At 37.0% G+C, this 26,334-nt stretch overlaps 6 protein-coding genes across 6 annotated transcripts; all 6 read left to right on the forward strand.

Annotated features, from left to right (window-relative positions):
- The first annotated feature begins 1,965 nt into the window (after nt 1-1,965).
- Nucleotides 1,966-3,344, forward strand: LOC123675447 (protein FAM200A-like). The gene is made up of 3 exons (XM_045610808.1): nt 1,966-2,106; nt 2,212-2,387; nt 2,446-3,344. The coding sequence occupies exons 1-3, from the start codon at nt 2,078-2,080 to the stop codon at nt 3,342-3,344; spliced, it is 1,104 nt and encodes a 367-aa protein (XP_045466764.1). The 5' UTR covers nt 1,966-2,077.
- A 1,380-nt stretch (nt 3,345-4,724) lies between these two features.
- Nucleotides 4,725-5,528, forward strand: LOC123675448 (jerky protein homolog). Its single transcript, XM_045610809.1, has one exon. It carries the CDS (start codon nt 4,725-4,727, stop codon nt 5,526-5,528), a length of 804 nt encoding a protein of 267 aa, XP_045466765.1.
- Nucleotides 5,529-6,969: 1,441 nt separating this feature from the next.
- On the forward strand, nt 6,970-7,593 carry LOC123675449. Its single transcript, XM_045610810.1, has one exon. It carries the CDS (start codon nt 6,970-6,972, stop codon nt 7,591-7,593), a length of 624 nt encoding a protein of 207 aa, XP_045466766.1.
- A 3,067-nt stretch (nt 7,594-10,660) lies between these two features.
- Nucleotides 10,661-12,056, forward strand: LOC123675450 (piggyBac transposable element-derived protein 3-like). The gene is made up of 2 exons (XM_045610811.1): nt 10,661-10,673; nt 10,804-12,056. Exons 1-2 carry the CDS (start codon nt 10,661-10,663, stop codon nt 12,054-12,056), a joined length of 1,266 nt encoding a protein of 421 aa, XP_045466767.1.
- Nucleotide 12,057: 1 nt separating this feature from the next.
- LOC123676864 lies at nt 12,058-14,639 on the forward strand. The gene is made up of 2 exons (XM_045613119.1): nt 12,058-12,228; nt 12,571-14,639. Exons 1-2 carry the CDS (start codon nt 12,137-12,139, stop codon nt 14,522-14,524), a joined length of 2,046 nt encoding a protein of 681 aa, XP_045469075.1. The 5' UTR covers nt 12,058-12,136; the 3' UTR covers nt 14,525-14,639.
- A 9,212-nt stretch (nt 14,640-23,851) lies between these two features.
- LOC123675451 (zinc finger BED domain-containing protein 5-like) lies at nt 23,852-25,986 on the forward strand. Its single transcript, XM_045610812.1, has 2 exons — nt 23,852-25,522; nt 25,578-25,986. Exons 1-2 carry the CDS (start codon nt 23,852-23,854, stop codon nt 25,581-25,583), a joined length of 1,677 nt encoding a protein of 558 aa, XP_045466768.1. The 3' UTR covers nt 25,584-25,986.
- The last annotated feature ends 348 nt before the right edge of the window (nt 25,987-26,334 follow it).

Here is a 26,334-nt window from a genome sequence, read left to right on the forward strand (position 1 = left end):
TTAATTTTGTGATTTGATTCAAAAATTGCGAACTCAGTTATAATTGTTTAGTAGTTATTTTGTTTAATAATATAAAGTTAAAAACTCCTCTAGTGTTCTTTACAGCTCACAAATATACAGTCCACTACTATCACCAGCAATATCCACGTCAAGGAAACTGTCGGTCAGTGCACGTAAACCACCCCGCAGTCACAAATTGAAGAATTTTGTGAAGACGATCAAGTTGATAGTCAAATTAGTGAAAGAGAGGAATTTTTTGACAATATAAATAGGTGTGAAAGAAAATGTTGAATAAGAGAAATTTTCTCAATAATGATGTGAAATCTGAGGTGGAGTCAAGGGTACAATTGACAGTCACAGACTTACCTAAGTTAAATGACACATATGAAGGATGGTTGAGTTTCAAAGATATTTTTCATTCTCTCGTTCATTCAAACCAATCGATTAGTCATATACATAAATATCATTATTTGTGGGCTAGTTTGAATAGTGCCGCATCCAAATTGCGGGTTCGATCAGAACCCTGTTCTATTCCACCGTCTCTAACGCGTGTGGGACAGTCATGGAAGCGACGACGAGTGTTTCCCCGGTCAAGCCGACAGCGGATCAAGTAGAGACAATTTTGGACTACTTTGCTTCCGACGAAAAAATCCTAAGAACATTATTCATCAGACTAGGTGAAAAATTAGGTATCCCAACGGGTGAAACTCCCGAAAGGAGGTCAAGGAAAACGAAAAAGCAGAAAACACAGCCTAAATCTAACGAGAATTCCTCAATCCAGACGAAAAAAAGGTTTTAAATCCTTTCAGACCTTGAAGTGAACGAAAAAATTGACGACGTCTCCATGGTCTCAGAAGGAATTGAGATCATCGATCACGGAGTGAGTAGTAGTCGACAGAGTAAGACGTGTCAGCAGTGAGTAGTGATTTCCCAGCCCACTGGTGAGTTATTCTTGTGATTGTGTATGTTGTAATTTCAGTGTACTGTGTTGTTCAAGTGTGATTGTTGTAGAGCAAACAGGCTCATTGAAAAACGCACTTAGGATTTTTGTGTCACAAAGCGAAGTCGACAGAATTTAGGACGTTTTGGATCCTTGAGTCAAGACCCTTTTGGATCTGTGACCCAACAGAAACATGGAGAAACAGGTGGAAGAGCTAACCCTCCTAATAACAGAGCTGAGAAACGAGCTCAAAGATATAAGGAAAGAAAATGCAGAACTAAGAGCAAAGTTACTGCTACAAGTGACATTCGGAAGCGATTCCCCGACCCCTCAGTTCAGCGACGAGGATGACACAAATGAGGACAAATGGAGACAATCTCCAAAAACCGAGCGATCAACTAGAAATAAATGGTGAAGAAATCCCTTGGAGCAACAAAGTTAAATACCTCGGTGTGATCTTTGACCGTAAGCTTACGTGGAAGGATCACATCGAGGAAATCAAAAAAAAAACTACGCTGAAAAATATAGTTACAACTACATCCTCTGATGGCGAGAAAGAGCAAACTCAGCCTTGACATCAAGTTGAGGTTGTACAAGGTGCGGCACGGAGGGCGGACGTTTTTCAGATGGGCATAACTTTCCCCCACTGAGGACGAGAGAAGTGGGGAAGGTGCCGTTAGACCAGTGTTGCCAGAAATGCAGAATTTTCTGCAATATGCAGAATTTCAGCCTTCAAAAAGGGCTTATGAAGAAAAGAAGAATATTTCACGAAAACCACTAAAATATGCAGAATTTTTGAAATTCACATGTATTTGAAATTATTTTATTCATTTCATCTTTCATCCCTCAGAGAAAAGTTTTCTTTTCATCATCCATTTGTGACAGAGACATCTCACGGTTAAATGATTCAGCTACGAGCTACGACTCGAAATTATTGGCAATTCGACATCGAGATGGCGCTAGCAACAGCAAAATATTGCAGTGTGCTACATCTTTTTATAGAAACTGTAAACTGGTAAAGTCCCGACACTCCCGACTGTCGGTAATTTTACATTTCATTCTTCTGCCTTCTACTTAATAATAGTGCTTTGTCGCCATTGTCATTTGATTTATGCTAGTTAACAGATTTATTTAAAAATGAGTTCAAGTGAAGAAGATTATCAGGGGTAAGAAACATCATTATATCAAAATATGTACGCATATTTATTAATTAATTATTTTATTTTGGCGAGACTACGACTTATATTAATTATTCTGTATTTTATTTTTAGATTTTCCATAACAATGGACAAATCGCAGCAGGCCTCTACAAGTTCCCATGGGAAAAACGATACAGATACACCCACAAAAAAAAGAAAATATCGTGACGAGTTAAGTGTGGACGAAAAACAAAAAGTTTTCAAAAGGAAGTTCCATTCAGATTGGAAAAATGAGGAAGAATTTAAAGGTAAAGCAATAATGAAACTGAAATGAGTTTATATTTAAATTTTTTTTTTGGTTCACAGGGTGGCTCTGTGAAGTGCCAAATGAACAAGGAAAATTCAAATGTCAATTGTGCAATTGTATTCTTTCACTAAGAGCTGGAAAACAGGAAGTAGTTAAGCATGCTAATTCAAAAAAGCATTTAGCTAAAATCAATGCGAGAAAATCGACACCATCGGTTAAAAGCATGTTTCAAGAATCCCAGACAGCAACTTCAATAAAGGACGAAATTGCGACAGCCGAGATTCGTATTAGTGCTTTTTTCGCAGAACACAATATTGCTGTTTCTGTAGCCGATGATCTCGTAGATTTAATTAAAGTCACCTGCAACAAACCTGATGTTAAAGGAATATCACTTGCAAGAACAAAAACAACGAAAGTGATAAATAATGTATTATGCAAAGTTGAAACAAGTGAACTAATTTCAATCTTGAAGGTAATTAAGTTTAGCATTTTAGTAGATGAAAGCACAGACTTAAGTATGGATAAATACCTATGTATTTTAGTGAGATATGTTTGTCCCGAATCAGGTAATTTAATGACTAAATTACTTAAAATGTTGAAATTAGAAGCAACTGATACCACAGCAGAAAATATTTACAGACAGTTTAAACAATTTTTCAAGGCATGCGATATTCCTTTAACTAACATTATTGGGTTAGCTTCTGACGGAGCGAATGTAATGTTGGGTAAGCACAATTCCTTTATGACAAGATTGATGGCTGATACAAAAGTATTAGTTGTTTTGAAATGTATTTGCCATAGTGCAGCTATAATAGCAAGTACTGCATGCAATGTTTTACCTGCAGCTCCTGAGGATTTATTACGGGCCTTAAGCTCATATGTATCCGCTAGTGGTAAACGATCTGCTCAGCTAGCCGAATTACAGGAGTATCTGAATAATTCTAAAAAAAAATTTTAAAACTGTCTTCAACAAGGTGGCTGTGCCTGCATCAGTGTATTGAAAGGGTTTTAGAAATGTGGTCTACTTTGCAGCACTTTTTTCTACTGGCCTCTACTGAGGACCATCTTAAACAAACGAAATTCATATTAGATGCTTTGAATTGTAGCGAGACCAAGGCCTACCTTTTATTTTTGAAATATGTTCTTAATTTTCTGAACTCTTTTAATGCGCTGTTTCAGGCCAAAACAGTCCTTATCCATCAATTAGGAGCAGAAAGCAGACGTATTTACTTCAAATTTTGTAATAACTTTATAAAACCAAGTGAAATCAAAATTGATGTTAACTGCAATCTCCCAATTAATTTTGTAGATATATGGAAAGTTTATTTAGGGTCTGACTGTGAAAATTTCATTTTAAATTTAGAAGTAGATGTACAAAAAAAAATTAGATTGAAATGTTTAGAATTTTATTCAGTTTGTTGTAGAGAAATGCAGAATCGTTTACCGATGCAAGATATCTTTTTTAATGAATTATTGTTTATAACACCAAAGATTGCTTTGTCATTAGAAAGGCCTGAGGAATGCCAACAAATTTCGGCGGTTATTTCAAAATTTCAGGCGATTTTAGATAAAAAAAATGAAATAGAAACAGAGTGGCGAAATATTCAATTTCACTTCAGTGATGAAGAGAAAATGGAATTATTGGAGTTGCCGATTTCCAAATTTTGGCATAGAATAAGAGAAACCAAAGATTTTAGTGACAAAAGTATATTTATCAATATTGCTACTTTAGCATTACTTGTACTTTCGCTGCCACACTCAAATGCAGGAGCTGAAAGGGTATTTTCAATAATGAATGATGTGAAAACAAAAAAGCGGAATAGACTTCAAGAAAATACATTGAATTCTCTTTGTGTATTGCGTAGCCATTTTCAAGAGACTGGAACAAATGCTGCAAAAATGTGTGTCAATGAAAAACATTTAGATTTGATGAAATCAAAAAATTTATATTGCTAATAAGGTATTATGTTGTGTTTTGAACTTCTGTTCTGTTATACCTATGAAATGAATAGGTAATTTTTAATTTTACTTTATTATTTTTTATTCATTAAACGTTTAAATTTGATAAAATCAAAAAATTTATACAGTAGACTCGCAATAACGTGAACTTGCGATACCGTGAATGGCTCTATAACGTGAACAGAAATTCTGATCCATTGACTACTCTGTAACGTGAACATCGCAGAAATTCGGTAACATGAACAGAGACAGATAATCTAATTTTTTCGCTTACGAACACGTTCAGACTTGTTTGCATAGTCATAATACATTTAGTATCTCAGATTTATTGAAACAGTGAATATCGTACTTTGCGTTTACGGAATATCAGAGTGTAACGATGCCTCCGAAGTGTTTAACTCTATTTGAGAAAGCGAATATATTAGACGAACACAAAAAAGGTCTAAGTGTAACTGCTTTGTCTGTGAAATATGGCGTAGCAAAATCAACGATTTGTTCCATAAAGAAGAAGGCTGAAAAAATAAAGGACTCTGTCAATAAAACCTTGAAACCTAGCAAGAAGCGAACGTTGAGAAGACCGGAAAATCCAAAAATGGAAAGAAAATTATACAAATGGTTCCTAAATCAGAGGAAACATAATGTTCCTGTCACAGGAGATATGATTAAACACATGGCATCAAAATTACATGAAGAATTTAAAGAAACCAATAATTTCAATGCCAGTGATGGTTGGCTACAGCGATTTAAAATTCGACATGGCGTTAGATTTTTAAAAATTACTGGCGAAAAGCTATCATCGCAGCCAGAATTAGTCGATCCTTTCAAGCAGAAGCTGAAGAATTTAATTCAAGAACATCACCTAAGTAACCATCAAATATACAATGCAGATGAAACAGGCCTTTTTTGGAAACTTCTCCCTGACAAAACATTTGTTGCCCTTTCTGAAAAAGCAGCTCCTGGATTGAAGATGGCTAAGCAACGTATTACTTTATTGGGGTGCGTGAATGCTAATGGTTCGCATAAGTTGACGCCTTTATTAATAGGTAAAGCAGCGAAGCCAAGATGTTTTAAAAATTTTAAAAATCCGTTCATCTACAAGCACTCAAAAAATGCTTGGATGACGATAGACATCTTGAAGACATGGTTTTTTCATCATTTTATTCCAGAGGTGAGTGACATGTAATTTTTTTACGTTTCGTATAACATAATGATATCAAACTCAAATTTCAGGTCAGATCCTTTCTGCGAGGTCAAAAACTGCCTCAAAAAGCAATTCTCATTTTGGATAATGCTCCTTGTCATCCGCCGGCTGAGGAATTACGAAGTTCAGATGGAATAATTTTCACTGTTTATATGCCGCCCAACTTGACTCCTTTGATCCAACCCATGGATCAGAATATCCTACGTTTAACAAAACTACATTACAGAAGGAGCTTATTGAGTCAAATTGTGAGTCAAAAGGAAAACATAACCGATGCTCTGAAACGACTTACTTTAAAAGATTGTGTGGCTCATTTACAAGTTGCATGGATCAAATTGGATGCAGAGATGATTTCAAAGTGTTGGAAAAATTTGTTTGATCGCACTGAAGATTTCACTGATGAGGATAATATACCTTTGAGTATGTTACAAGAAATGCTCAATAGAGAAAAAGTTGTTGTGAAAGATACAATATCACTCTTAATGGAACTTCAACCGGTAAGTAAAATCAGCATACATTTTCATTTCCTTCAAATTTTCTATATTTTAGCATGATTATAATGAAAAAGAAATTGAACGGTAGAATTGCGATGAGCTAGATATGAATGATGAAAATATTCCAGAAAACAGCGACGATGAAGATAACGATGTCGATATTGTAAGGCCCAAAGTTCCACATTTCGAAGCAGTGAAATCAATTTCCACTGTTATTTATTGGGCTGAAGAAAATTTTATGGAAATACAAGACATAATAACTTTGAAACGCCTGCAAGAAAAAGCTGTACTGGAAAATTTGAAGAGTAAACAAATTCAAACCAAAATTACACAATATTTCAAGTGTTAAAATAAATGAATTATTATAAAATACGTCACAAAATTTGCACATTGCCCTACCCCCCTTAAGATGAACACTTCCGATAACTCGAACACCCTTGATACATTTTGTGTTCACAGTATCGCGAGTCTACTGTATACCTAATTAGGTATTATGTTGTGTTCTGAACTTTATCTGTATTATTTTTTATCCATTAAACATTTGTTGATTATGTTGAATTTGTTTTTCATTAACTTAGGGAGGTCGGAGGGTTTCAGCGTGAACCAATTTTGAATTTTGGCGCGTGCATATATGTCAAAATAATTTTGAATTTTGGCGCGTGCATATCTTTCAAAATATTTGCAGATTTCTGTAATGGCTACAATTCCCACAGAAGAAATCTGTAAGAAGAAAATTTGACACGAGCACCCATAGAAATATATAACAATATATATGTTATATATTTCTATGCGAGCACCACCCCCCCCCCCAGGATTTGCTGTTTTCGGTGACAAAAAACCACTGCAGCAGAATTTTTGATGTTAAATTGAAGAAAATTCATATAAATAATCTGGCAACACTGCGTTAGACTCGTTCCTAGCATTTGTTCATGAGTGACGAAGCCCACTTTCACCTCAACGGCATGGTTAACCGGCAGAATTGCCGTTATTGGGCTAATGAAAATCCGCAACACTTACACGAAAGACCGCTGCACAGCCCAAAAGTTACGGTTTGGTGCGCTGTATCGCAAACTCGCATCATTGGCCCTTACTTCTTCGAAGACGTTAATGGTCGTGCTGTTACCGTGAAGTCAGAGCGGTACGTCGAAATGATCAACAACTTCTTTATCCCCGAATTACGACGGCAACGTGTTCCAATCCGACGTGTGTGGTTCCAACAGGATGGGGCGACCGCCCACACAGCCAGAGCATCAATGGACGTTATTCGCCCTCTCTTCCCTGGTCGCCTTATTTCCAGGTTTGGCGATGTTCATTGGCCTCCCCGGTCCCCAGATTTATCCATATGCGATTTTTTCTTATGGGGACACCTCAAGGCTAGAGTATACGAGACCAAGCCCCGAACTCTGGACGAATTTAAAAGGGCTATTTGCGTGGAAGTTGCCCAAGTTGAGAGAGCGATGTTGGAGAGAGTCTACGCGAACTTCCAAGAGCGCCTCCAGCACTGCATCACCGATTTCGGCCACCAAATGCCTGATGTGATTTTCCACACTTGACTGTCTCAAATGCTATTTCCTTGAGAATCTGATTCCGTCAATAAATGTGTTTTTGAGTAAAAATTAACGCTTTTATTATTTTTTTAAAACCATCCATCCTCCGTGCCGCACCCTGTACAAAATGGTAATCGTCCCGTCGATACTATACTGCTCCACTGCTTGGGGGCAAGCTGCCAAAAGTCACAAATCGAAACTTGAAGTAATTCAGAGCAAAACCCTCACAAAAATTACAGACGCCCCTTGGTTCATCCGGAATAGTGACATCAGAAAGGATCTGAAAATTTACACAGTTTCTAAACAAATAAGACGACGTAACAAGAAACTTTTGGAAAAATTCGAGTCCCACACCAACCCCACTTTGGCAGAGGCCTTAAATTACGACCCAGAGGAGTCATCAAAAATAAAGCGGCCAAAATTGGCTCTAAACGAAGAGGGAGATCATAGTTCAACTCCACCACTGAAGGCGAAAAAATAAAGTAGTAGTCCATGGTCTCAGACGATGAATACTCCCAAATTGACCACGCCCCCAACAGTGAATCCGGAAAAGATGGCAGCACCCAGGAGAACACCCAAAATAACCACGCCCCAATAACCGGAACTAAAAGGCGCAATACCAAAATTGATTTCCCCCCCCCTCCTCTTAGAAAAAACGGAGACAATCTCTCAGAAAACCCCCAAGAAAATACTTGTTCCACCAATAAAGGTAATCAACACGGCATCGTTCCCGTCCATTGATAAGATGGCAAAGCAGATGAACATTAAAATAACGTCAGCTAAGGAGAACTCCAAAGGTCTCCATATATACACTGCGACCCCTGATGACCACAGAAAATTGACGAAAGGACTGGAAGAACACAATCAGCAGTTCTTTACATTCCCACTCCATGAAGACAAGATCCTCAGAGTCGTAATTCGCGTAGTTCCCTCACACGACAATGAAGAGTCGATAAAAACAAAGTTGTCAGAACAACGATTTGACGTTCTCGAGGTGACACAGATGTACCGAGAAGAAGAAGGGAAAAAGATAACTTATCCTCTCTGGCTGGTAAAGCTCCCTTAAAACGAAGAAAGCAAGAAGATCTATAACTTAGTATTGCTTGGTTACTTCAGAGTTAAAGTCGAGACCCAGAGAACTAAACAAGGCCACAGACAGTGTCACAGGTGCCAAAATTACGGACACACTCAACCCACTTGTAGGCTTCAACAAAGATGTGTGAAATGCGGAGAAGACCACTTCTCAACAGAATGCCCTAAACATAGGACCACTCCGGCTAAATGTGCCAACTGCGCATCAAGTCACCCAGCAAATTTCCGTGGCTGCAAAGCTTACCCCGGAAACAACCAACAGCCAAAAAAAAAACAGAAGAAAGAAGGTTCTTCAATTCAAGGAAAACTACTGAAGGAGTTTCCTATCGCTTTGTTGTATTGAATGAAGTCAACACACCCAAACCAATTACGCCAAAACAACAAAAAGAGCCACAACTTACAGAAATGCTCTCACAAGTGACACTACTTCTTACTCAGATTGCGAGCCGTCTTCAAAATTAGGAAACCAAATTGTCTAAAAGTGCTAGCCTGGAATGCCAACTCCTTGCATAATAAAAATCTGGAACTCGGAGACTATATTTCCGAAGAAAAATTCGACGTTGTGCTTATCAGCGAAACCTTCCTCAAACTTCATCATCTACAGAAGTGACCGTCTAACAGGCAGAAACGGTGGCGTTGCCGTGCTTGTTAACAAATCTATCAAGCACGTTCGGACGAGCAAGTTCAACACGGCTAACCTAGAGAATGCCGCCGTTAACATCACCATGGCCGACAACAGTCGTTGCAGTGTACAACTCCCCATGTAAAGCCCTTCTGCCTGATGATCTGGACCTGATGAAAACCAAGGAACTCGACCATATTAAACTGGAATGGCAGAAGTATTCGAAGAAATCTAAAGTTCCGCAATGCTTCCGCTGCCAAAGGTTCGGCCAAGGATCCTCCAACTGTTTTCTCCAACCACGATGCGTGAAATGCGGAAAGGACCACCAAACCAGGGACAGCCCAATTGAAGGAAGGACTGACAAAGTACAATGTGCAAATTGTTCCTGGCCCCACACGGCCAATTATAGGAGATGTCCGATTTATACGAGATTAGTCGATTCGCACTTTGAAGAAAATACCACACCCGAAGTTAAAAAACCCAATCCACCTTCCCCAAAACCCAAACCAATCCCTAAAACTCAGAATATGAATTATGACAACGCGGTTAAAAATGTAAACACCCAAGAAAATACTAATGCAACTGATTCTCAAGAACTTCTGAGAGAAATTAATGAATTGAATTAAATTTGTAACATATCTCAGCTTATATATCTCATAAGAGAACTAAAATATTCGCTAAAAAATAGTTTATGATTTGTAGAATTTATTGTTTATTGAAATTATGTGCGCATGTTCATCTCTCCTTATTATATAGGTCTTCATTGTCTGTGATCTAGCAGTTAATAGTTAATAAAGACTGGGTGCAAACTGTTTGAATCTTAATTATTACCTTATCACATTGAGTTATAACATGCAACATGGCGCAGTCGAAAGTGGAAATAATCTGCTGAATATCGTCAAATAATTCGCTATACAACAATATAAGTGAAAAATCGATAGTAACCAGTATATGAGTGAGGATTGTGTTAAATGGAAAATTCTAATAAATTGATTGAAAATTTGATTATGATCTTTATTTATTTTTATTGTCATTAACATAACTTATTAATATCTACGGTTTATTATTACTAATAACCCTTCATTTCATTCTGTTGCAAATTTGCAACACACATATTTAGAGCGTCTGCTATTACAGACGATATGCGTTAAAGCTTGAGTTCATGCTGTTGCATATTTGTAGCACTCCTATTAAGCACGTGCGCAATACCGATGTCGTTTACGGTTAGGTTTTTTATGGTGTTGTGGGTTTATGTGTCCACGTGTTTTGTGGAATCAGTTGACTCGTGAAGGGCCTTGTAGTTGAAGGGGTTAAAAAATTTTAAAAATAGTTGAGTGATAATAATACCTACCGTATACTATGGACAATACAGGTATGTTCAAAATTAATAAAAATGTTTCTTTGTTTGTTATATCTTTGGGGGTTATTTTAGCAAAATAATATCTATGTTGCTAATATGCAACATCATGAACTGTGGATAAAATTATTTATTTTCTTTGCAGAAGGTTCACGTCTTAGAAAAAGACCAAATAAACTTCTATCTGATGCAGAACTGGAAGAGATTGCTGCACATTTGTGGGACGATAGTGAAGATGAGTTTGACTTTTCGGATACGGATAGTTTAGCTGATCCGGAATATTTTCCAGAAGAAATTGAAGATGGTGAAAATAATGAGTTGAACACCGATTTGCCGATCAATGATGATGATAATGACGGTAGAAATGAAGTTGGTGATTTGATAGAAAATGAGATGCTACCAAACGAAAATACATGCGACAATCCGGAGGCTCCAATATGTCAAAAGAACATTCGAGAAAAAATAACATGGCGAAAAAAACATTTAGCAATGAATGAAGATGCCTTAAACTTTTTAGGCAATTCTAGTCTCCCCAATAATATACTGGAACTTGAGACCCCTTACGATTTTTTCAAGTACCTGTTCACTGATTCATTGCTCCAGACAATTGTTGACCAAACCAATTTGTACAGTGTTCAGAAGAACCCAAATAAGCCGGCGAACATATCGATGGGTGATATTCAAAAATTTTTCGGTATTGCATTATATATGTCGGTTATCAAGCTTCCCAGGACACGTTGTTATTGGAGACCAGATATTGGAAATGCAACAATTCGCAAATGTATGACAATAAATGAATTTGAGACTCTCAAAAGTGTTATACATTTCAATAACAACGAAAATCTCTTGCCTAGAGAACATCCCGATTACGACAATTTATTCAGAATTAGACCCCTTTTGACAGAATTGAATACAAGATGTTCTTCAGTGCCAATGGAAAACAAGCTTTCCATCGATGAGCAAATATGCGCAACAAAATCAAAGCACCATTTGAAACAGTATATTCCTATGAAACCCCACAAATGGGGTTTCAAACTATTCATGTTGTGTGATACATCAGGATTCACCTACAATTTTGAAATATACAACGGATCCACAAATACTTTCACAAAAGTGAAACCAAATGAGAAGGATTTAGGAGCCAGTGCTAATGTTGTTGTTCGACTTTCAAGAGTGATTCCGAGAAATGAGAATTTCCAGCTTTATTGCGACAATTACTATACCTCAATACCGCTGTTCTCGTATATGGCAAAAGATGGAATATTTATGCTGGGCACAATACGCCGCAACAGGATTTTGAACTCTAAGCTTACTAATGAAAAAGAATTTACAAAAAAATCAAGGGGAACATCTGAAGAATACGTAGGCAATTTCGAAGGTAGGGGAGAGCGGGGCTGAAAGTGCCGCGGGTAAATTGTGCCGACGCGAATATCTCGTAAACAGAAAGAGATAGATATAAGATAGCAGTTATTCACGTAATGCCTAACAGTCCGGGACATGCGCATGCCAGTTTAATTCCGTCCGCCGAAGGGACAGGGTGTCAGTGCATGTGTGTGTATTCGAGCTCTACGTAAGTAAATATTTTCGTCTCAATACTTTTTGGTCACAAGCTGGCATTTTTCGTCCTTTTAATATGAAAGTTTTAGTAAAATGTTTGTCGTTTATCCTAGTTTGTTATGCAGTATGATTATAATGCTTAGAGCGCTTTGATATTTATATGTAGGGCAAAATATCACACTCGCATAAACGGGGTAAAATGTGCCGTTCATGGGGGGCTGCTTGTGCCGCGGCACAACCAACCCCACGGCAACCTTCATTGTTTCTGTAATACTTAAGTTTATGCGAGCACTTGTGGAAGATATAAAATACTTTTTGCCATGATACTTCATCCTGTATTTATTGTCTTTGACAGAATGAGGAATTACAAGCGGAAAACTCAAAGGGGAACTACATCCCAAGATCTTCTAAAAAGAGCGGCTGATGCAGTCATCAAGGATGGACGTAAATTAAAAACAGTTGCACGTGAATTGGAAATTTGCCATACAACTCTTCAAAGGTATGTCAAAAAAATTAAAAGTGGACTTACTCCTTCGGTTGGTTTTAAATCTAGAATGGTGTTTAGTGAAGATCAAGAGGCACAACTGTCTGAGTACATTTTGAAAAGTGCCTCTATTTATTTTGGTCTTCTACCAGAAGAAGTACGACAACTTGCTTACCAGTGTGCCGTGAAGTTTAATGTTCAACACATCCCACCATCTTGGCATACCAATGGTAAGGCTGGCAAGGATTGGTTTACAAACTTCCTGAAGAGGAACTCTACTCTTGCAATAAGAACACCAGAAGCTACCAGTGCCGGACGCGCGAGCTCGTTCAACAGATATAATGTAAATCAATTTTTCGAAAAACTTGGCGACTTGATTACAAAATATAATCTTACTCCTTCACGTATATGGAATTTGGACGAGACTGGTGTCACAACTGTGTTAAAACCGAAAAAAATTTTGGCTGAAAAAGGAACAAAGCAAGTAGGAGCAATTGTTTCATCTGAACGTGGAACTTTAGTCACTGTTGAGCTAGCGGTGAGTGCTCTGGGAAACTCGATTCCGCCGATGTTTGTTTTCCCGCGTTTGAAATTTAAGGACCTGTTTATCCGAGGTGGTCCTCCTGAGTGTATTGGGGCTGGTAATCAATCCGGTTGGATGACAAACAAAGAGTTCTTAGTGTTTATGGATCATTTCATAAAGCATACTAAGCCTAGTCCTGATGAACCAGTGTTATTACTACTAGACAATCATTCATCTCATATTGATATTGATGTGATCGAAAAGGCCAAGAAAAACTCTGTTATATTATTATCATTCCCACCACACTGCACCCACCGTCTGCAACCCCTGGATGTTGGTGTCAACGGCCCATTCAAAGCATACTGTTCTAAAGCTCAAAACAACTGGCTGAGAACTAATCCCGGGAAAACTATGAGCATTTATGAAATACCAGGTATTGTAAAATACGCTTTGCCGCTTGCAGCAACTCCTATCAATATAAGCAACGCATTTAAAAAGGCTGGCATTTGGCCCTATGACCCAAATATCTTCACAGACAAAGATTATGCGCCGTCTTCTGTCACTGACCGCCCGATGCCAGAAAATCGACCCTCACAAGATACAGACCACTTTCCTGTCCCTCTAAACAATCAAGAAAGGACTGCTGAATATCTTAATGACTCAAATAATGTCGGCTGCAATATAGAGATTGAGACTACTCCATCAATTCTACAGCAAAGCGACTGCAGCGTTGAACCATCAGGTAATCCAGAACATGTGGGACGTCAATGCTCTCAGGAGACTACCCCTTGTTGCAGCTTCCAACTTCCTCAATCATCAGCTGATAACAACGCGGGAGATGAAAATACAATAATTTTCTCACCAGACCTCATAAGACCACTGCCTAAAGCACCTCCTCGATTAGTTGGACGCAATAAAGGACGTAAAAGAAAGACAGCTGTTCTTACGGACACTCCAGAGAAGGATGCTTTGGCCGAAGAACATGCTAATAAAAAGAAGAAAAAAGAGATTGAAACTACAAAGAAGGGTAAAGGAAAATGCACGGGACAAGGTAAACAAGCAAAAAGAACGACTAAGAACCCCGCTAAGAGAAGAGTCTTGCAAGATGATGACACTTCTGATGAGGAACAAGATTGGTATTGCATCATATGTTGTGACGCATATTCTAATTCTGCCCCTAGAGAAAAATGGATTCAATGCATAGAATGCAAGAATTGGGCCCATTCACAATGTATTGACGATGAAGAAAGCCCAGCATTTGTATGTCCAAATTGCTATTCTGATCAGTCATCTATAGAGTAACTGGTTTTGTTTTCTCTAAAAGACCAAATATAAGTTTTTTAATTTACAATTCGGAAGAAATCTTCTTTATTTTTTTTAATGTAGTCCTGAGAGACTGATATATTCAATAATTGATCTCATTTGTTCAAAAATAAGTTCAAATTGTTGACTGAAATGTGTTTTTATATTTGCAATAGCTAAATAAGTAAAGATATTATGTTTTTCTTTATTATTATGCTTATTGTTATATATAACTGAATTTTAAGTTATGTTGATTAGTTAAAAGTATAAGCAATAAATATATTGTTGAAAAAAATTGTGTTTTTAAATCCTAAATTAATTTTCATTCACGTAAAACACCTTTAATTATCAACGGCACAACCGACCTCAGCTACGGCACAACTCGCCCCAAAGTGGGGTTGGTAGTGCCTTCCCGACTTTGCTTAAAAAAATGACCTTTTCTTGAAAACCATTGAAATTGTGTCAAATCTGTGAGTGAATTCTTATTGTAGATTAAATTTGGCTTATGATGAACTACTTCTTTCAGAAATAGTACTTTTCTTATCCGAATCATATGAGAATTTGTCAAAATCGGCACGTTCAGCCCCGCTCTCCCCTATAGACCTGAGTACTGTTGCTTGGAAAGACAACAAGGTGGTAACAATGCTTTCATCTTGCTTTGGAGAGCTTCCGTTTCACGATGCTAAACGCTTTGACAGAAAAAATAAACAAGTAATTACAATCCCTTGTCCTAACGTAATCATCGAATACAACAAGCACATGGGTGGTGTTGACATGCTTGATAGCCATATAGGCCGCTATAAAATTCCTATTAGATCAAGGAAATGGTACCTCAGAATATTTTTTCATTTACTGGACATCGTTACTATCAACGCTTGGCTCTTATTCAAGCGGTCCAAAAAGGAAAAAAATATCGAAGATGATATGACCCAGTGGCAATTTCGTCTCCATCTTGCAGAAACGTTATGTTTGTTTCAATCGGCAAATGACAAAAAACGAGGAAGGCCTTCAACTAGTGAGGTGGAACTGGGTATAAACGCTAAAAGACACAAAGGACCAGCGGTACATGCACCCCCGAAAAACGTTCGAATGGATAACGTTGGTCACTGGACAAAATATGATACGGCAAGACAGAGATGTAAAATGCCCCTCTGCAAAGGAATAACGCATTTTAAATGTGAAAAGTGTGGTGTCCATCTTTGTTTGACAAAAGACAAAAACTGTTTTTATAATTTCCATATTCAATAAAAAATTATAATTCAGTTCTTTTTGTTCATAGTGTTGCAGATTAGCAACATACATTTTTTTTGTTATAATTCATTGCATATAAGAAAAGAGTTCATAATGTCGTTTACTAAGCCTAAATAAATATTCAAACCTATCAAAATATTTTTATTCCTAATTTTTCTTAATTCATGAAATGAAGGGATAATAAACATTCAACAATAAGTGCTATTTGCATGAAATTTTATACAAAAATCGATTGCTATACTACATTGATCCCCCTTGTTTAAAAACAAGATCTATTAAATTTGAAGGGAAAAAATCAATGGAACAGAAATTAAAAATTAATTTCTGGGAAACTCAATACATCCAGATCTTGAAATTGAAAAAGTGCATTACTATAGTGATAAGTATTACATTTTTTAACGCAAATCAAATCAAATTTATTCTGATTCCAATAATACAAGCGCATTGCGCTTAGATGAGTTTCCGATCGTCGATGATGATATTCAGTGTAATGTTATAATTTAGTTGTACATAGGCACCATCTATGTACAACTAAATTATAACATTCAGTGTAATGATTACACTGAATATCATCATCGACGATCGGAAACTCATCTAAGCGCAATGCGCTTGTATTATGTAGTCCCCGCTCCCCGACGAAATTAAGCAATAAATAAGAAAGAATAAGTTTTTTTTGTTTTGTATAATATTAATCTATGGTCAAGGAAGTGAGGTTAGCGTAGATGGAATGTTCGAGAAGCTGTTCTGTGGTTGAGAATATTGAGATGTGAATTGTGAATAGCGAGTTGAGAATAAAACCTTTTTTATTTTATTAGACTTTATTATTGAGTTGTGAAAAATATATAAAGCTAACAATTGTAAAGATAAAATCAAGAAACACATAATTCTCACACCACATGGTATCGATATGGCCCAGTATATAAAACCAGTTGAAGCGCTCGTACTGAATGGAAATCTTAACACAAATTGGAGATAATTAAAACGAATTACGAGATATTTTCGACTGCAGCAAATTTGGCAGGCAACTTTTCTGAACGCGATTGGATCGGAAGCACTGGAATTATTTTTCACATTCAATTTACCAGAAACATCTACATTAAATGAAATAATCAAGTCATTCGACAAATATTGTTCACCGATACAAAATGTGGTGTTCGACAGATATAAAGTTTACAAAAGAAACCAAACACATGGTGAGCCGTTTGATAATTTTCTTACGGATCTAAAGAAATTAGTCAAGTTTTGCGAATTCGGAGATCAAGAATCATCAATGATAAGAGACAGGATTGTATTAGGAGTAAGGGACAAAGCCTTCTTCTTCTACAAGTAGGAAATGTGGAATTGGACAAAGCATCGGAGCTGTGCAGAACCTGGGAAGTGACGCAGGAGCAGAAGAAAAAATTGCAATCATGTTTACAGGTTGCTGACATACAATACCTGAAAAAAGAAGTACAATACTTCTCGAAATAATCATAGAAATGAACTGACTTGTAAAAATACGTCCGATCAACATTTTGCGTCAAGTAAACAATTTTGGAATAATAATGAAAAATGTTCAAGATTTTTGTCTTTTCATAAGCCCAAAGCGTGCCCAGCATATAATTAAAAAATGTAATAATTGCAAAAAAATTAAATCACATTTCGAAAGCTTGCAAATTTGCAAAAGTTAGGATCCAAGGGAAATAATTGGGTACGAGACATCATCAACAGAATTGACGAGAATTATCACAAGAAAATTCTCAATATCCGAGTCTCTGTTGAAGTAAGTAGAGGGTTTGAGGTCCTCCAGGAAGTACGAGTCAAATGTGACACACACTTCAGTAAGAGCTCGCTTGTACTCCATCAAAACGGAGAAACACGAATCGGTCGATGATTTCTGCGAAAGATTCGACTCGATAGTACGAGAGTATGAAGCTTGCGAGGATGTGATTAAGCTAACTGCTCAATTGATGAGATCTCCATTTTATCAGGCTGTGTACCTATCACCAGTCATACCCGAATTACGAAATGCAGATCTGATCAGGGGACAGACATCAAACCAAGAAATGAATTTAGACAAGATCAAGACCTTCGTATCTCGATTAGAGGCTGAGAAGAGGTCTGAAATTGAAGAGGAGACTCGAAAAGTTCAACGGGTGTATAAACTAAAATGCTACAAAGAGGGACACTGGTCAACTGATGGCAATTTGAGGCAACAGAATGAGTATTGTATTCTACCAATATTTTTTCTATCTCTCAGAATATAAACCTGTTACCGAGTAAGTTGTATTGTATTCATTTCTGTTACCTATTGAAATATTTCGAGTAGAAATTAATTATATATATACTGTGTTGAATAGTCCAAGATGGAGACTATTTCATTTTAGAACTTACTTCGCAGGGACGGCTCGTCAGGGTCGGCCGGGCCGACCCAAAAATTATCGGGAAATAGAAAATAATTCTAGATATTCAAACTCAATCGGAGTTATCGATTTCGATATCCAAATTCCCTCGGTAATAAATATTTCCACTCAGAACAGGAAAATATAACTTATACCGGCCAATATTTTCTTTCGGACCCACCCAATATTCGATTTCCAAAGCATCCAGCGTTGTTATTCCCTTTCATAAATTGTAACAAACCACAATCGTAAATGGTTACTTTTCGTAACATCACCCCAAACAGGTTATTCCAGAATTGTACGTAACACCGTAACATTAGGTCTGAAATGTAACACAAATGTTACAATTATACAATTGCAACTCCTGGAATGTCACTGAAAGCATCTCATCACGTTAGGTCGGCCAAGAGCCGATGGCGGAACCAGCGCTACCGAGAGCGCTACGTAAAGGAAAAGATACTACGACATACGCCCAGAATACGACCACTCAGTAGAACGGCACAACAACTCGATGTTAGGTCGCTTCCCAATACACAGGGTCGGCCGGCCGGTTATCCTATTGCAGAGCGTCAAGCAGCAACTTTTCACAGTTTATTTCAAATATTTGATAATTAAATGAATGGTTAATTATGAGACATTATGTCTTAATCAGAAAAGAACTTATTTATGCCGTTCGATAGTAGCTATTGATTTTCAGATCATGAAAATATAATTAATATATTCAAATGAATGGTTAATTATATCATATTACGTCTTAATCAGAAAAGAACTTATTTATGTCGTTCGATAGTAGTTAGGTATTGATTTTCTGATCATGAAAATATAATAAATATATTCCTAACTTTGAACACATTCTGATTTCAAAAGTTCTGTAATTCGCGCCTCGGGGTAAGATCGGCCAGCCGTACCTCAGTAGGGGGGATAATTGCATGCACATGGCTTAGCAGTTCTCCTTCGCAGATTTCGAGGGAGAAAATTCGCGAGGAAATAAATAATTCTGCGTGCTTTTCTTGGGAAATAGACGAGACAAAGGATGTTAAATGTTTTTGTCAGATGTCAGTAATTTTCCGCTTCGTTCGAGACGGTAAAATATCCGAACGATTTTGAGGTTTTTTCGATGTTAGTAAAGGCCGAACCGCGAATGATATTTTCAATACCTTGTTGGATAATTTTAAAGATTTCAATTTAGCGACTAAATTAGTAGGTCAAACATAAGACGGGGCAGCTGTGATGGCGGGGGAAATCTATGGGTTACAAGCGCGAATAAAAACAATTCCTCCTCAAGCACTATTCACGCACTGTTATGCACATAAATTGAATTTAGTGTGACAAGATTCGACCAAGAAAATCAATGAGTGTCGAGTGTTTTTTTTCGACTCTTTTAGGATTTTCGTCGTTTTTCACTAAATCAAGTAAAAGCACTAATATTCTAGACGAAATTTGCAAAAAAAAATTACCCTCTAGCTCGGAAACTCGTTGGAGTTTCGAATCTCGCGCTGTAAAAACAATATTCGATAAGAGCGAAAAATTAATTGAAGTTTTTGATCATATCAGCGACAATTTGGATGAATGGGATGATATTACAATACGTGAAGCTACCGGTCTGAAGAAAATGTTGAATGATTTCGAATTTTTATTCATTCTCCACTCTTTTAATTTGATATTATCGACTCTGAAAAAATTTCGCACAGAAGATGAGTATTTCATTCGCTTATATTCAGAAGTAGAAAACTCCCAGAAGTAATGCCACCGAGTACTAGACGTCGAAAACGTAAAATAGATTCCGAAATTCAGCTCACGGATATTTCCTCAATGAAACGGCTTTTTTGTGGAATTCTGGATGTACCTATAATTATAACTTAAATTGAAATAAGGTTTAAAGGCATTTCATCACTTCATTTTTTGGAACTAGTGAATTTCAATAAATTTGATATATACGTTCGTAATTTTCCGGAAATACCTTTCAAATCTTTGATCGATAATTACAAAAACTTTTTTGATAAGGATGGACTCAAACGTGAATTACAAATTTTGTACTCGGACAATGCTATCTTCGGCAATTCAAATACGCTGAATGGTATTACGGAATTCATTTTCTCAAATAATATTGTGTCCGATGTTCCTGAATTATATAAGTTATGTTGTATGATTTTGTCCCTGCCACCAACATCCGCGTCAGTAGAAAGAAGTTTTTCAGCGCTCAAAAGAATAAAATCTTTCAGTAGGAACACGATGTCTCAAGACCGTTTAAATAACCTGGCACTGATATCAATGGAAAGAGGTTTAGTTAAAGAACTAGCCAGAGGAAACATTTTTTTCGCGAAAATAATTGATGACTTCGCGACAAAGAAAGATCGTCGAATTGATTTGATCTATAAAAATGAATAAAGGGTACGCAAGGTCATACATTTTGACCAGAATACATGCGATCATTTCCACAATATTTTTTGTGGTCTTTATAAGATTTTTTTATATTTTATACATTTATTTATATGTATTCATGAGAGGTTTTCTCTATGTTTATTCAAATGTGTGACCGACCCACATCTCGAGGGCACGAGCCGTCACTGTTACTTCGATTGAAAGTCTAGACAAATAGGTCTGCTCAAGTGTTGAGGAAAGGATAAAAATGTTCCCATCATTTTTTGGTCCTTCGAACCGTATTTAATACTAGAAGCAATGGAAAAATACACCCTGTTTAAATCCAAGAGAGCGATTGTGATCCGATCCATTCCTAGGATCCAAAACTGGTAGAATGGAAAACCAGATGAACAAGATGAAGAGATGCTGTCCAAGAAGTATGAGGCCTTGGTAGCAGCGGGAAACACCAGGGACCGTATTCTCGACAAGTGATCTTTCAAAACGTATACGTTCTTTCAGTGCTCTGAACACTGAATGAACGTATACGTTTTGAAAGATCACTTGTCGAGAATACGGTCCCAGCTACTACTCCAAGCGTGTATAGTCATTAATAGTTCATTTGTAGAGTATGGACACGCCAAACTCAACTCAATCAAAAAATTTTTTGCTGGCTTCCTATGGGAGATTATTCTGAGTCTAGAAACCCATGATATAGAGAACGCCGAAGTAAAAAATAGAGTCGCGCTTCAATCACCAAACAATGAAACAGAACTTCTAAAATTGCTTTCCACCTTTGATGGTAGTATACCCATTACATCAAAATGCCTAAATACGCCAATTGCATTTACTTCTTCACATGAAAATAGAAAAAGGCCACGTAGCTCGAAGACTGAACCATTCAGAGGAAATTGCGGTAATTATGGTCACAAAGCATTTGATTGCAAATCGCCAAAGAAACGTGCTTTTCATCCGTACACTGCAAAATCTATTCCATTCTGTAATATGTGTAAGAAAAGCGGACACACTGTGGAAATTTGTTATTTCAAACAAAATGAGAAAAACTTCAGAATAAAACATTTATAGCTAAAAGCTCTTCAAAAATTAGTCAATACTCAAACGGAAAACTCGAACACAAAGATAAAATAATTCAAATTTCTTATCTCATTGATACTGGTTCAGATATTTCTTTGATAAAAAAAAGTATAGCAGAAAAATTGAGTTGTAAAATAACGCCTTAAGCCAAGTCCATAATGGGAATTGGTATGCTTGAATTAAAAACAATAGGAGAAGCGCAAGTCTTATTTTATAAGCCGGGATTAGCAATAGAAATTGCAGTCTTTACACCATTTAACCCTGGAATTTCAAATATCAAACTGAAAAAGTGAATTCTAAACCTGCTTATTTTTTTTTAATTGCTTCAGATTTTTGCTTGTAAATAGTTTTAATTTGAAAAATTGAAGGCGTAAACTCAATATGCCACGTTTCTTTGGCGACATAAAATATGAAGATCTGGAGGATCCAAATAGGAGAAAAATTTGTTGGAACATTTGTTGCAGTCTTTACACCATTTAACCCTGGAATTTCAAATATCAAACTGAAAATGTGAATTCTAAACCTGCTTATTTTTTTTTAATTGCTTCAGATTTTTGCTTGTAAATAGTTTTAATTTGAAAAATTGAAGGCGTAAACTCAATATGCCACGTTTCTTTGGCGACATAAAATATGAAGATCTGGAGGATCCAAATAGGAGAAAAATTTGTTGGAACATTATTAGGAATACAGTTAACAAGCTGAAGATGAAAATAAATAATTTACAAGCCAAAGGAAGAAGGAGGGAGAATAAAATATACTCACTAGAGAGTTTGACAAGTGATTTGAGAAAGGAAAACTGGATTTCAGAGAGTGCTGAAATGAATTTGAATGTGAATATTTTTAATTGCTCAAAATCAATTGATAAAGCACATACTTTAAGTTCATAGAGTTCAATGACGGAATCAGCCAAGCAACGTTTTTCTCTCTTATTGAGCAAACGAAAAAGAAAATTCTCACCACAACTGAGGCAGTGTGCATTAACACTGAATTTTTATTCGAAGAAGGCCTATAATTATGTTCGTCGAACTTTTTCGAATGTGTTACCCCATACAAGAACGCTTGCAAAGTAGTATTCCACCGTTAATGCTTCTCCAGGTTTCATGGAAGAAGCTCTTTCTGCAATCAAAATAAAATACATGGATGCTGCCCAAAAGGGTCATCAAATATTGTGCAATTTAGTGTTTGATGAAATATCAATCAGAAAAAAAATATTGAATGGAATAGCAAAAAAATGTATGGATATGTAGATTTGGGTTTAAATGATAACACTGAGAATTTGGAAGAGGTCAGGGAAGCTTTGGTATTTATGCTGGTTTCTTTGAATAGTAGCTGGAAGATTCCTGTTGTTCCATTGGTTTAACTGGTAGAGAGAAGGCTAGTATATTGAATAACTGTTTGGAATTTCTCCATAAGAGCTCAGTAATTATTACCTCAATAACATTTGATAGTGTTCCAACAAATATGGCAATGGCATCTGCACTAGGTGTTGGAGAATTGTATATTACCCACAATTCTCCAATATGTATTTAGGGTAGCATACCCAAATACCGTCGCTTTGATGATTTGGCTTTGTTAGTTTAATTATTTATATCTATTTTATTCATCTAATACCATTTTAGTTTGCTATATTTATTATCACTATATTATTTTCTATAATAATATATGATTTTCTAAATTAATATGCAAGAACAAGAATTGAGAATGAAGCGGCTGAGTTTCTATGGCCGAACTTAACCATTTTAATATTCCATGTCTTGTATACTCCTTGTATTCAACAAAAGTATTCAGTCAGTCGACAATCGAGTAGTAAACGTTATAGAGCAGGGGTTCCCAAAGTGGGCGCCGCGGCGCCCTGGTGCGCCGTAGAAACTAAAGAGGGGCGCCGCGCCGTGAGTCGATCGTCTATCATTATCCGAAACCAAAAATTTTGCGCGGGTACCCGCGCAGTACACAGTGCCTACCTACTTACGTCGCGCGCGTCGTCGTCGCTCACTCGCCGAAAAGTACCTACGCGCTTGAAAACTATTGTTTGGTCGAGAGCTGGTTGGCAACACTGCCTACCCCTACCCCTCCCACGTCTTTGCCCGCCCGCAATCGCTTGCTCGCAATCACAATGCCAGTTTATTTCAAGCGAGCCGCGCGACGGACGTGTTATGTTATCGTGTTTTGTGTGTTATCGTGTTTCGTTTCACTTTGTTTGTGTTTTGTTTCGCTTTCTTTTTCATCAAATATCTCATGCAAAATGGATAGATTTTTATTAAATAAAAAACAAGTCGGTAGTTCAAATGATAGTGAGGAAGCATCTACTAGTGGTGGCAGGGAAGCAAAGAAGCGGAAATATCGTAAATACGATGATAGCTATTTGGACTTCGGTTTTACTTCAATAGAAGTAAACAATGAAGAAAAACCGCAGTGTGTGCTTTGTTTGAAAATACTATCATCTGAAAGTATGCTTCCAAGTAAATTGAAGCGACATCTCGAGACAATTCATCCAACTATGGTTGCAAAATCGCGTGATTTTTTTCACCGGAAATTACAAAATTTAAAAAAAACAAAGAACGTATTCACTCAGCAAGCCTCAGTACCTAACAACGCACTGTTAGCATCATTCAAGGTGGCATACAGGGTGGCAAAATGCAAAAAACCTCATACTATTGCAGAAGAGCTTATCCTACCAGCTGCTATCGACATGGTGAATATTATGGTGGGAGAATCGGCTGGAAAATTAATTTCCAAGGTACCCTTATCTAACAATACTATCAGTCGAAGAATCCATGACATAGCTGACGATCTCAATTACCAATTAATAGAAAAAATGAAAAGCAAGGATTTTGGTTTGCAACTTGATGAGGCGACTGACAGTAATAGCGATGCACATCTCATTTGTTACGTACGCTTTCTGGCTGACAATATTATTGTCGAAGACCTTTTATTCTGCAAAAGCATTACCGAAAGTGCGAAGGCCGAAGACTTGTTTGAAATTCTTGACAAGTTTATTGCAGAAAGTGGCTTGGATTGGGAAAAGTGTATCGGTGTATGTACTGATGGTGCTCGATCCATGTCTGGCAGGTATGGGGGAGTACAAGCGCTTATTCGTAAAAAAGCACCGAATGCTATGTGGACCCATTGTATCATCCATAGAGAAGCTCTTGCATCAAAATCAATGAGCTCTGAACTGAACCAAGTACTGGAATGTGTAATTGGTGCAGTAAACTACATAAAAACTAGGCCTGTAAAGGCCAGACTTTTTAAAAAACTATGTATAGATATGGGAGCTGAACATACGGCTCTGCTGTATTACTGCAATTCACGATGGCTTTCACGTGGAAATGTCTTATTTCGTGTGTTCGAATTACACGAAGAAATTCGAATTTTTTTACAGCAAGAACGTCATGAAAACGCCAAATATTTTACTGAAGCAGATTTTTTGCTAAAACTAGCATATTTGTGCGATATATTTGAGAAACTAAATAATTTGAATCTCTCTTTGCAAGGCAACAACACGCACATTCTGAAACTATTGGAGAGGATTGCGGCGTTTAGAAAAAAACTGCAGTTGTGGATAAAGAAAATGAATGAAGGCAGTGGTCAAGATTGCTTCCCGCAATTGTATAAATATGCTGCATCTAATGAACTGGTTGTCTCACAAGACCTGATGGTTCTTTTCACGGGACACCTATCGAAGCTCACCGAATGGTTTTCGAAGTACTTTGGACATGATGATGTCGAAAAATTTGCGTGGATCAGAGATCCTTTCCATGCACAAGCTCCACCAGGATTCACATCACAAGATGAAGAGAGTCTCATTGAACTCTCTTGCGACAGCAGCCTTAAAACTAGATTCACCAGTTCCGATTTGGTGGAGTTTTGGTTATCGATTCAAAATGAATATCCAAATTTAAGTTCAAAAGCTGTAAGAATTTTCATTCCGTTTGCAACATCATATTTATGTGAAGCTGGATTTTCAGCTGTAGCTGTAATCAAGAACAAATATCGCTCAAGGATCAATGTGGAGCAAGAAATGAGAGTAGCAGTGTCAAGTCTTATTCCCCGCTTTGAAAAACTGTGCGGAGATCACCAAGCTCACCCGTCACATTGATTTGACTGAGTACCTAACTATCATATTTTATTTTGGTTTTTCTTTAGTCTCTCTTGTTGTTTTCTGTTTCAATTCTCTTACATATAATAAAAAAACTTAATTTCATATTGTAGATGTTTCAATTTTTGTTCCTATCTACCTAACCTAACTACTATAGTTGTAGGTACCTATTTCTTACGACTGTATCTTTTTCAAATAGCTAGCGAAGGTAGGGAGCCGTGACAAAATAATAAATTTGTAACTGCGCCGCGGGCTGAAAAAGATTGGGAACCCCTGTTATAGAGTGAAGGTTGCGCAGCGAGGTGCGCAAAACGAGAGTGGAAGTGAACACGTGGTAATTGAGACGTAAAGTGAATCTTGTGTTCCGTTACGACTCAAGAAGTTTTTTAGTACTGTAGTGAGTTATTGACTTAATGGAGTTAACCGAAATGGATAAAACCATACAAGATTTTGTGGCCTTGGGCAATTATTTGCTCAAGAACAAGGTAGACATAGAAGATATCTGTGAACAATTGCACAGACGTGTGAGGAAAGAGGAGAATAATGAAAGGAAAAATGAAAACGAAATCGAGGAAGCAGTAGGCGAACCAGTCTACAAAAAACCAAAGAAAAAGACCCCAAAGCCC

The sequence above is a fragment of the Harmonia axyridis genome, chromosome 3 (assembly GCF_914767665.1).
Source record: "Harmonia axyridis chromosome 3, icHarAxyr1.1, whole genome shotgun sequence".
Classification (NCBI taxonomy): Eukaryota; Metazoa; Arthropoda; class Insecta; order Coleoptera; family Coccinellidae; genus Harmonia; species Harmonia axyridis.

Excerpts from the sequence above, each read along its gene's own strand:
- LOC123675447 (XM_045610808.1), top strand. The coding sequence starts at position 2,078 with ATGAGTTCAAGTGAAGAAGATTATCAGGG. Across the intron at positions 2,107-2,211 it reads AGTGAAGAAGATTATCAGGG|ATTTTCCATAACAATGGACA; the intron begins GTAAGAAACATC and ends TTTTATTTTTAG. Across the intron at positions 2,388-2,445 it reads AAATGAGGAAGAATTTAAAG|GGTGGCTCTGTGAAGTGCCA; the intron begins GTAAAGCAATAA and ends TTTGGTTCACAG.
- LOC123675448 (XM_045610809.1), top strand. The coding sequence starts at position 4,725 with ATGCCTCCGAAGTGTTTAACTCTATTTGAGAAAGCGAATATATTAGAC.
- LOC123675449 (XM_045610810.1), top strand. The coding sequence starts at position 6,970 with ATGAGTGACGAAGCCCACTTTCACCTCAACGGCATGGTTAACCGGCAG.
- LOC123676864 (XM_045613119.1), top strand. The coding sequence starts at position 12,137 with ATGCCTAACAGTCCGGGACATGCGCATGCCAGTTTAATTCCGTCCGCC. Across the intron at positions 12,229-12,570 it reads TGTGTGTATTCGAGCTCTAC|AATGAGGAATTACAAGCGGA; the intron begins GTAAGTAAATAT and ends TGTCTTTGACAG.
- LOC123675451 (XM_045610812.1), top strand. The coding sequence starts at position 23,852 with ATGGATAGATTTTTATTAAATAAAAAACAAGTCGGTAGTTCAAATGAT.